Source organism: Canis lupus, chromosome 10 (genome assembly GCF_003254725.2).
Source record: "Canis lupus dingo isolate Sandy chromosome 10, ASM325472v2, whole genome shotgun sequence".
Classification (NCBI taxonomy): Eukaryota; Metazoa; Chordata; class Mammalia; order Carnivora; family Canidae; genus Canis; species Canis lupus.
In genome coordinates, this window is record NC_064252.1 from 16,580,263 (window position 1) to 16,592,658 (window position 12,396).

Sequence of the window (12,396 nt, forward strand, 5' to 3'; positions counted from 1 at the left end):
AACAGCCAATGCTCATCCTGTCAAGTGCCCCCCTCAGTGCCCATCACCCAGTAAAATTATATTAAAATAATATAATTATTATAATGTAATATAAACCATACAATATCAGGTAGTGATATTATATGTCATAAAATTTTATTTAAAGCATAAAATTATACAGAAGTATATACATGATTTTTGTTGTAATCTACAACTATTTCTCTGCAATATAACACAATACAAATTATATCAGTAAAACATCAGAGTGAAATCTTTGCACAAATCATATTAAAGAAATTATATCCCCTAAATGAGTAAGAACATGTAGGCCTATGGAAAGTTGGGATTCAACGAGAAGTCACATGGTGGTTACACAGTTTCTTCATAGCTATTTTCATCTCTTTATTTCTCAGTGTGTAGATAAGGGGGTTCAAGAGTGGAGTAAAAATGGTGTAAAACACAGACAGGAGCTTGTCCACAGAGAACCGGCTGAAAGGCCACACATAAATGAAAATGCAGGGCCCAAAGAAGAGTGTGACAACCATGATGTGTGCAGAGCAAGTGGAGAGTGCTTTGGATACGCCACCAGCAGTGCGCTGTCGGACAGTGATGAGGATGACAGTGTAAGAGACCAAGAGGAGCAGAAAGCAGCTCATGGAGAGTAATCCACTATCTGAGATCATAAGGATACCTAAGATGTAGGTGTCCATGCAGGCAAGCTTGATTACAAGAGGCAGGTCACAAAAGAAGCTGTCCACCTCATTGGGGCCACAGTACGGTAAATTCACAGTAAAGGCTACTTGACTGATGGAATGCACAAAGCCAATGACCCATGAGACCAACACCAGCCCCACGCAGGTCTGCCGTCTCATCACAGTCATATAATGCAGAGGTTTACATATAGCCACATATCTGTCATAGGCCATGGAAACCAGAAGTACCATCTCAGCCCCACCAATAAAGTGCAAGAAGAAGATTTGAGCCATACATCCTCCAAAGGAGATAAGCTTTCGGTCACTAAGAAAGTCCCTGAGCATCTTGGGGGTGGCAAAGGAGGCGAGCCATATGTCTAAGAAAGATAGGTTTCCTAGCAGGAAGTACATAGGAGAGGAGTGCAAGTGTGAGTCAGAAATTATGGTGACCACAATGATGAGGTTACCCAGCACACTGGCCACATAGATCCCAGAGAAAAATATGAAGAATAAATGCTGGAGATGTCGTGACGTGCAGAGTCCATACAACACAAATTCTGACACCAAGGAATAATTCTGCAACTTCATTATCTCCAGTTTCAGGCTGTGTTCTGAATCCATATGAAGAAAGGAGGTGGATATGAAGGGGTCTGTCAAATATCAGGCACATGAAATTGATGACCTAAATTTTATCTGAATGTAATTTTAATTTGTAAGATGTTAATTCAAAATGCAATACAGAGAAGATTAAAGCCCAGCCCAGCCAGAGAATTTGCTTTTCTCTCATATTAAGGCTGCTTGGAATCTTCCTTTTGTTCTTTTTTAAATCTACTTTATTAAGATAAAATGTACCTATGCACTAAAATTCACCCATTTTAAGTGTAAGACACAATGTTTTTTAAACAGATTTATGGAGTTATGCAGTTATGTCCACAATGCTTTCTTTGAAATCTTGGCAATCCAGACAGTTTCTGAGACTTCTCCTGGTAGCCGTGAAATTATCTCTTCCTTCCATATTCATTTGTTCATTCACAAGCTCACTATTCAGACCGTGTCTATGTATCACTGACAGTTTACCAATCTCACTTAAATCAGTTAATAAAGCAATAAGTATAAAGGAAACTAAACCTATTAACATAAAGTTCACACAGCTCCCCTTTCCCACATTTTACTACTGCTCTTATCATCTCCATCAGTTGGGTTTGCGATTAAAGAGCCAATGATCCAATCATTTATAGGTTTACTGTATATAAACTGACTACTTATGACAGGATTTTAGAGTGGCTTCAATGAAAGAAATATTTTGCAAGAGCTCTCAACAAGGACCAGAACATAGAACCCATGCAATAATTTTTTGGGTGGATGATGTAGTTTTTACAATATACATGAGTGATTGATAAGTTCAGCGTTTTATTAAAAATATAGTACTGAACTTCCAGAAGAACTGGGATGGAATGGATAGGTCTCGTTATCAGTTTATCACGGAAATGAGGTGACACCCCAGTCTTCTCACTAAGAGGAACATATTGTATAAATTTTTTATAAAGATACTGAACAGAATTCTTCAGAGTAATTTCACAAAAGATGCAGAACTGTCCTTTGTATGAACTCTTAGTATGTTAGCCCTTTATAAGATTGAAGACTATAACATGAAACAACAGTTTGGTAAGGCTTCTCTTACAGGGAACTAAAGTAACATATTTCGGATTTGAAATATTCTGATGATGGGAACATATAGTAATAGAATTTAAAAATCTAGAGGAATTAATGTCTATTATATCTGTTTGAGCCCACTCGAATGGCAACAGTCTCAGGCAGGTTTTTGTCAGGATAATGGACTCAAAATCCTTTTGTTCCTTTTAAACTTTTCTAAATGGATTTTATTAAAAGATTTCATTGCAAGACTCTTTGGCTATAGGTGCTACCCCTCTTTAGAATGGGATTATAAATTTAAATTTAACCACAGCCAAGGCACAATGGGTATAATCACAACTCAGGATCTCTTCACAAGCTAAGTTAGATGACCTGACACCAGCTAACTTACATATTACAGACCATAATGGCTGTTCTTTTATTGGTATACTTGTGCTCTACAGACATGAAGTTTTCCTCATGTAAACCTAAAACATAACTGTGTTTCATTTAGTGTGTTTTAGAGATTAGGTGAACAGAACGTCAAAGCAATCAGATGGAAACATGGGAAACAAGCAAAAAAGGAAATGTTTTACTTGCTATTGAATTAAAAGTGCTCTGAAATTAGATATTGGTGACAGTCGTACAACTCTGTAAATATGCTAAAAACCATTTAATTGGACACTGGAAATGATGTAAATTATATAACAATGGTATGTAAATTATATAGCAATACACTTTTGAAAAAGGATGTTAAAAGAAGTGGAGGAAATGAATTTAAACAGGGTTCTGATTTCAGAGAACACTTCATGACTTACAAACGCATTTTAAAGTTTGATAAATGTTGAATTTATACTCAGAAGCAAATGAGGAAGGTTTTGCAAACCTACAAATGCTACTTAGGAAACAAATACAACAATAACAAAATTTGACTTTAACTGACAATGACTTTAATGTAAAAAATAATAGACTGTATTGATCTCTGGTTGACTTGTATGTTCAGAAACAGATTCACTAAATGTCTATCAAAGGCTATTTACTAACCTGGGGTTGGATGCTCACTGCTGACGCTGTTGACACTTCAGCTTGTATTTCAAATCTATAATGTCTGGTTAGAACTTTTAAAAACATATATGCTTTGTCTCCTATAAACAATTTAATAATCTCTTTCTCCTCCTCCTGGAAAATAATTCAGGAAAAATATCACTTTAAGAAGCTAGAGAACTTCATATTTGAGCCTTCTTCAGACTTTAGATGTAAACATCTACATTCTGTCTCCCATCAAATAAAGTATCCCTTAAAGATGGGTCATTGATGGCCAATTACCATCAAGGAGCTTGGGGAATAAATTATCTTCAAGTGAAAATATGTGCTAATAAGTCATGTTCATTTCCACAAGTGAGAAAGGAAGATATATATATATATATATATATATATATATTTTATTTGAAGTTCAATTTGCCAACATACAGTATAACACCCAGTGCTCCTCCCGCCAAGTGCCCCCCTCAGTGCCCATCACCCAGTCACCCCATCCCTCTGACCTCATCTTCCCCAACCCTTTGTTTCCCAGAGTTAGGAGTCTCTCATGGTTTGTCTCCCTGTCTAATTTTACCCACTCACTTTCTCTCCTTTCCACTATAATCCCTTTCTCTATTTTTTTATATTCCTCATATGAGTGAAACCGTATGATGATTGTCCTTCTCTGACTGACATACTTCGCTCAGCATAATACCCTCCAGTGCCATCCACCTTGAAGCAAATGGTGGATATTCGTCCTTTCTAATGGATGAATGGAAAAAGATATATAAGTTATATAGATATAGAGACATAAGTTTATATATATGTATATACATATATATATGTGATTTTAAAGATGTCAGAATCTATGAACACAGTTTATTTCAATAGTTTAAGCAAAATAATGTGTACCACTATCCAGTTAATAGACTGTAAAATGTGCTTTTCCTTTAAATAAAGAAATTAACACTAAAAAATAAATAAAATCTTTTTAAAAAATTAAAAATTAAAATTGTCTCTGTCTGTGTCCCTACCTTTTCTCTCTCATGAATAAATAAATAAAATCTTTAAAAAACTTAAAATTAACAAAGTGCATTTTAAAAATGTACTGAAAATCTGCCGACCTTGCACATTATTTTATGTAACTTTAATCAAGCACAATACTTTGGAGCATCAGATTTGTATGTGTCAAAATATTTGCTTTCTCCAGATTCAACGATCATGAATAAAGAAATCTCCTGGTGTCTGAGTTATTTTGCAGATTTCTTATAATTGTCTCGTTATAATATCCTAGAATTTCCTGATGAATGATAATCACATTCACAATTCACGTGATGTTCAATTCCATATCAGTTATATAAGCACAACCCAATTTATATGGGATTTCACTGCCAAGACCGCATCAAAGTATAGTAAAAAGCCTCTTTTCTATATAGGCTTTAGATAATTCTGTTTCATTTCAGTAAGGAAATGAAAACTTTTCTGTTTCTCTATTGAAAACACACAAATAATAAGTGCTGAAGAAAAATTGTAGAAGTAACTTATAGGCTTCAATGTCATTTTCTTTTCATATACAGTCATCATGTGGGTACAACTATACTATGTAAATACAAGAATTATGGAGAAACTCCTGACAACCAACAGAGTCAATGTTTGATTTGGAGGTAGGGAAAGATTTCCTAAACATAATTATTAATATAATGTGACAATTGGCTGGAATATTTTTGGATGAGATTACCATTGAAATTGGTAAACTCTGAGTGAAACAGATTCCCCTCCAAGAAGTGGGTGAGCCTTATCCAATTAGTGGAAAGCTAGAAGGGGGCTGGGCAGTTCCACGGGTGCACACACCTGAGAATCAGCACAGCAGGCCCCTCCCACAGAAGACCAGCTGGAAGGAAAGTGGAAAAGCAAGTTATTGACCAAGCAGCACTGGAAAGTTCCAGGGGAAGTCGAGGGGTTTACAGTATATAGAATCAGAAGATACTCCCCCCCTTTTTTTTGTTTTCTGCTTGTTCCCCCCCTTTTTTCTTTTTTTGTTCTTTTTCTGCTTTTTCTAGTAAAACTTGTTTTTAGCCACTCTGCAGTGAGCAAAATTTGCAAATTCCAAAGATAAAGAGAAGATCCTTAAAGCAGCAAGAAACAAGAAATCTCTAAATTTATGGGGAGAAATATTAGATTAATAGAAGACCTATCCACAGAGACCTGGCAGGCCAGAAAGACTGGCAAGATATATTCAGCATCCTAAATGAGAAGAACATGCAGCCAAGAATACTTTATCCAGCAAGGCTCTCATTCAAAATAGAAGGAGAGATAAAGAGATTCCAAGATAGCAGATACAAAAAGAATATGTGAAGACCAAACCAGTTCTCCAAGACATATTAAGGGGGAGACTGTAAAAGAAAGAGGAAATCCAAGGGAACAATCCACAAAAACAGGAACTGAATAGGTCTCATGATAACACTAAATTCATATCTTTCAATAGTAACTCTGAACATGAATGGGCTTAATGACCCCATCAAAAGGTGCAGGGTTTCAGACCGGATAAAAAGCAAGACCCGTCTATTTGTTGTCTACAAGAGACTCATTTTAAACATAAGGACACCTCCAGCCTGAAAATAAAAGGTTGGAGAATCATTTACCATTCAAATGATCCTCAAAAAAGCAGGGGTAGCCATGCTTATATCAGATAAACTAAAGTTTATCCCGAAGACTGTAGTGATGAGAGATGAAGAGGGAAGGATCTATCCAAGAAGAGGACTTAACAATCATCAATATATGTGCCCTGAATGTGGGAGCTGCCAAGTATATCAATCAATTAATAACCAAAGTTAAGACATACTTAGATAATAATACACTTATACTTGGTGACTTCAATGTAGCACTTTCAACAATCGACGGGTATTCTAAGCACAACATCTCGAAAGAAACAAGAGCTTTAAATGATTCACTGGACCAGATGGATTTCACAGATATTTACAGAAATTTACATCCAAACACAACGGATTATACATTCTTCTCAAGTGCACATGAAACTTTCTCCAGAATAGACCACATACTGGGTCACAAATCAGGTCTGAACCGATACCAAAAGATTGGTGAATATTCTCAGACCATAATGCATTGCAATTAGAACTAAATCATAACAAGAAGTTTGGAAGGATTTCAAACAGGTGGAGGTTAAAGACCATCCTGCTAAAAGATGAAAGGGTCAACCAGGAAATTAGAGAAGAACTAAAAAGATTAATGGAAACTAATGAGAATGAAGATACAACCATTTAATATCTTTGGGATACAGGGAGGAGGGGCAAGATGGCAGAAGAGTAGGGTCCGCAAATCACCTGTCCCCACCAAATTACCTAGATAACCTTCAAATCATCCTGAAAATCTACGAATTTGGCCTGAGATTTAAAGAGAGAACAGCTGGAATGCTACAGTGAGAAGAGTTCATGCTTCTATCAAGGTAGGAAGACGGGGAAAAAAGAAATAAAGAAACAAAAGACATCCAAGGTTAAGGAGCCCCGCGAGGAGCCGGCTAAGGCCGGACTAGTGTCCCCAGGACAGGAAAGCTCCGTCCCGGAGAAGCAGGAGCTTCACCAAACTTCCCAGGTGGAAAGGCCTCCCAGGGAGTTGGAGCAGGACCCCAGGAGGGCGGGGATGCCCTCAGGCTCCCTGGGACACTAACAGACACCTGCACCCCGGGGAGAGTGAGCCGAGCTCCCTAAAGGGCTGCAGCGTGCACGGCGGGGCCCGGAGCAGCTCGGAGAGGCTCCGGCAGCGGCTGCGCAGAGAGGGGGCTGTGTGGCCCAGGAGCAGCTTGGAGGTGGCTCCAGCAGAGGAAGAGGCTCCGAGCGGAGAGGACTGCGCGAATCCAGGAGCAGCTCGGAAGGGCTCGGGCGGTGGCTCCGGGGAGGGGGCTGCTCGTCTGGGAGCAGGAATCCAACAGCGCAGGATCCGGAGCACAGGGCGACTGGGACACAGCCAAGGATCTGGCCTCCCCCTGGGAAAGGCAGAGGCCGGGAGGGCCCAGGACAGCAAGGACGCTCCTGCCCTGAGCTGAGCAGATCAGCGGCCTCGCCCCAGAGCCTCCAGGCCCTGCAGACTGAGAGCTCTGTAGTTACTGCAGGAGCTGACTCCAGGGCTCCAGAGCTGGCCACCGCCACGGTGGTTGTTCCTCCTGAGGCCTCACGGGGTAAACAACCCCCACTGAGCCCTGCACCAGGCAGGGGGCAGAGCAGCTCCCCCAAGTGCTAACACCTCAAAATCAGCACAACAGGCCCCTCCCCCAGAAGACCAGCTAGATGGACAACTTCTAGGGGAAGACAAGGGACATAAAGTATACAGAATCAGAAGATACTCCCCCGTGTTTTGTTTGTTTGTTTGTTTTGCTTTTTGATTTCAGTTTGCTTCCCCCACCCTTTTTTCCTTTCTTTCTTTTTCTTTCTCCCTTTCTTCTCTTTTTTGTCTTTTTTTCTTCCTTTTTTATTTTTTCTATTTCTCTTTTTTTGCCTTGTTTCTCTCCTCTCTTTTTCTCCTTTTCCCAATACAACATGTTTTTGGCCACTCTGCACTGAGCAAAATGACTAGAAGGAAAACCTCACCTCAAAAGAAAGAATCAGAAACATTCCTCTCTCCCACAGAGTTACAAAATCTGGATTTCAATTCAGTGTCAAAAATCCAATTCAGAAGCACTATTATACAGCTACCGGTAGCTCTAGAAAAAAGCATAAAGGACTCAAGAGACTTCATGACTGCAGAATTTAGATCCAATCAGGCAGAGATTAAAAATCAATTGAATGAGATGCAATCCAAACTAGAAGTCTGAACGACAAGGGTTAATGAGGTGGAAGAACGAGTGGGTGACATAGAAGACAAGTTGATGGCAAAGAGGGAAACTGAGGAAAAAAAGAGACAAACAATTAAAATAACATGAGGATAGATTAAGGGAAATAAACGACAGCCTGAGGAAGAAAAACCTACGTTTAATTGGGGTTCCTGAGAGCGCCAAAAGGGCCAGAGGGCCAGAATATGTATTTGAACAAATCATAGCTAGAACTCATACAGCAATTTGGTAGCGTGGCAGGATACAAAATCAATCAAAACTTTCCTAATCTGGGAAGGGAAACAGGCATTCAGATACAGGAAATAGAGAGATCCCCCCTAAAATCAATAAAAACCGTTCAACACCTCAACATCTAATAGTTAAGGTTGCAAATTCCAAAGATAAAGAGAAGATCCTAAAGCAGCAAGAGACAAGAAATCCCTGACTTTTATGGGGAGGTAGTATTAGGGTAACAGCAGACCTCTTCCCAGAGATCGGGCAGGCCAGAAAGTGCTGGCAGGATATATTCAGGGTCCTAAATGATAAGAACATGCAACCAAGAATACTTTATCCAGCAAGGCTCTCATTCAAAATCGAAGGAGAGATAAAGAGCTTCCAAGACAGGCAGGAACTGAAAGAATATGTGACTTCCAAACCAGCTCTGCAAGAAATTTTAAAGGGGACTCTTAAAATTCCCCTTTAAGAAGAAGTTCAGTGGAACAATCCACAGAAACAAGGACTGAATAGATATCATTATGACACTAAACTCATATCTTGCAATAGTCACTCTGAACGTGAACGGGCTTAATGACCCCATCAAAAGGCGCAGGGTTTTAGACTGGATAAAAAAGCAGGACCCATCTATTTGCTGTCTACCAGAGACACATTTTAGACAGAAGGTACACCTACAACCTGAAAATAAAAGGTTGGAGAACCATTTACCATTCAAATGGTCCTCAAAAGAAAGAGGGTAGCCATCCTTATATCAGATAACTAAAATTTACCCCGAAGACTGTAGTGAGAGATGAAGAGAGACACTATCTCATACATAAAGGATCTATCCAACAAGAGGACTTAACAATCCTCAGTATATATGCCCCGAATGTGGGAGCTAGCCAAATATTTAAACCAATTAATAACCAAAGTGAAGAAATACTTAGATAATAATACACTTATACTTGGTGACTTCAATCTAGCTCTTTCTATACTCGATAGGTCTTCTAAGCACAACATCTCTAAAGAAACGTGAGCTTTAAATGATACACTGGACCAGATGGATTTCACAGATATCTACAGAACTTTACATCCAAACTCAACGGAATACACATTCTTCTCAAGTGCACTTGGAACTTTATCCAGATTAGACCACATACTGGGTCACAAATTGGGTCTGAATTGATACCAAAAGATTGGGATCGTCCCCTGCATATTCTCAGACCATAATGCCTTGAAATTGGAACTAAATCACAACAAGAAGTTTGGAAGGACCTCAAACACGTGGAGGTTAAGGACCATCCTGCTAAAAGATGCAAGGGTCAACCAAAAAATTAAGGAAGAATTAAAAAGATTCATGGAAACTAATGAGAATGAAGATACAACTGTTCAAAATCTTTGGGATGTAGCAAAAGCAGTCCTAAGGGGGAAATACATCACAATACAAGCATCCATTTAAAAACTGGAAATAACTCAAATACAAAAGCTAACCTTAAACATAAAGGAGCTAGAGAAAAAACAGCAAATAGATCCTACACACAGCAGAAGAAGAGAGTTAATTAAGATTCGAGCAGAACTCAATGAAATCGAGACCAAAAAATATGTGGAACAGTTCAACAAAACCAGGAGTTGGTTCTTTGATAGAATTAATAAGATTTTAAAAAATAAGATAGATAAACCATTAGGCAGCCTTATTAAAAAGAAGAGAGAGGAGACTCAAATTAATAAAATCATGAATGAGAAAGGAGAGATCACAACCAACACCAAGGAAATACAAACAATTTTAAAAACATATTATGAACAGCTATACGCCAATAATTAGGCAATCTAGAAGACTGGATGCATTCCTGGAAAGCCACAAATTTCCAAAATTGGAACAGGAAGAAATACAAAACCTGAACAGGACAATAACCAGGGAGGAAATTGAGGCAGTCATCAAAAACCTCTCAGGACACAAAAGTCCAGGGTCAGATCGCTTCCCTGGGGAATTCTATCAAACGTTTAAAGAAGAAACCATACCTATTCTACTAAAGCTGTTTGGAAAGATAGATGAGAAGGAGTACTTTCAAATTCGTTCTATGAGGCCAGTATCACCTTCATTCCCAAACCAAAGACCCCACCAAAAAGGAGAATATAGACCAATATCCCTGATGAACATGGATGCAAAAATTCTCAACCAGATACTAGCCAATAGGATCCAACAATACCCGAAGAAGATTATTCACCATGACTAAGAAGGTTTTATCCCCAGGATGCAAGGATGGTTCAACACTCATAAAGCAATCAATGTGATTGATCATATCAAGAAGAGAAAAAAACAAGAAAATGTGATACTCTCAATCAATGCAGTGAAAGCATTTGACAAAATACAGCATCCATTTCTGATCAAAACTCTGTAGAGTGTAAGGATAGATGGAACATTCCTCAACATCTTAAAACCCATCTATGAAAGTCCACAGCCAATATTCTCAATGGGGAAGCACTGGGAGCCTTTCCTTTAACATCAAGAACAAAACAGGGATGTCCACTCTCATCACTGATATTCAATATATTACTGGAAGTCCTAGCCTCAGCAATCAGACAACAAAAAGATATAAAAGGCATTCAAATTGGCAAAAAGTCAAACTCTCCCTCTTCACTGGTGACATGATACTCTACATAGAAAACCCAAAGGACTCCACCCCAAGTTTGCTAGAACTCATACAGCAATTTGGTAGTGTGGCAGGATACAAAATCAATGCCGAGAAGTCAGTGGCATTCTATACACTAAAAATGAGACCGAATAAAGAGAAATTAAGGAGTCAATCCCATTTACAATTGCACCCAAAAGCATAACATACCTCGGAATAAACCTAACCAAAGAGGTAAAGGATCTATACCCTAAAAACTACAGAACACTACTGAACGATATTGAGAAAGACACAAAGAGGTGGAAAAATATTCCAGGCTCATGGATTAGAAGAAATAATATTGTGAAAACGTCAATGTAACCCAGAGCAATTTACACGTTTAATGCAATCCCTATCAAAATACCATGGACTTTCTTCAGAGAGTTGGAACAAATCATCTTAAAATTTGTGTGGCATCAGAAAATAACCCAAATAGCCAGGGGAACTTTAAAAAACAAAACCATAGCTGGAGGCATCACAATGCCAGATTTCAAGTTGTGCTACAAAGCTATCGTGATCAAGACTGTGGTACTGGCACAAAAACTGACACATAGATGAATGTAACAGAAGAGAGAATCCAGAAGTGGGCCCTCAACTTTATGGTCAGCTAATATTCGACAAAGGAGGAAAGACTATCCAGTGGAATGAAAAGACAGTCTATTTAATAAATGTTGCTGGGAAAATTGGACTTCCACATGCAGAAGAATGAAACTAAACAACTCACTTGTACCATAAAAAAGATAAACTCAAAATGGATGAAAGGCCTTAATGTGGGACAAGATTCCATCAAAATCCTAGTGGAGAACACAGGCAATACCCTTTTTGTACTTGGCCCAAGTAATTTCTTGCAAGATTCATCCATGGAGGCAAGAGAAACAAAAGCAAAAAAGAACTATTGGGACTTCATCAAAATATGAAGGTCTTGCACAGCAAAAGAAAGAGTTAACAAAACTAAAAGACAATGGACAGAATGGGAGAAGATATTTGCAGATGATGTATCAGATAAAGGGCTAGTTTCCAAGATCTACAAAGAACTTATTAAACTTAGCAGCAAATAAACAAACAATCCAATAATGAAACGGGCCAAAGACATGAACAGAAGTCTCACAGAAGGAGACATAGACATAGCCAACAAGCACATGAGGAAATGCTCCAGATCACTTGTCATCAGGGAAATACAAATCAAAACCACAATGAGATCCCACCTCACACCAGTGAGAATTTGGAAAATTAACAAAGAAGGAAAACACAAATTTTGGAGAGGATGTGGAGAAAGGGAAACCCTCCTGCACTGTTGGTGGGAATGTGAAATGGTGTAGCCATTCTGGAAAACAGTATGAAGGTTCCACAAAGACTTAAAAATAGATCT

At 38.6% G+C, this 12,396-nt stretch overlaps 1 protein-coding gene across 1 annotated transcript; it reads right to left on the reverse strand.

The window, feature by feature from the left end:
- Nucleotides 1-197: 197 nt before the first annotated feature.
- On the reverse strand, nucleotides 198-2,156 carry LOC112674867 (olfactory receptor 4K14). Its single transcript, XM_025471274.3, has one exon. The coding sequence runs from the start codon at nucleotides 1,290-1,292 to the stop codon at nucleotides 327-329; it is 966 nt and encodes a 321-aa protein (XP_025327059.1). The 5' UTR covers nucleotides 1,293-2,156; the 3' UTR covers nucleotides 198-326.
- Between the last annotated feature and the right edge of the window lie 10,240 nt (nucleotides 2,157-12,396).

Coding starts and splice junctions, on each gene's coding strand:
- LOC112674867 (XM_025471274.3), bottom strand. CDS start 1,292: ATGGATTCAGAACACAGCCTGAAACTGGAGATAATGAAGTTGCAGAAT.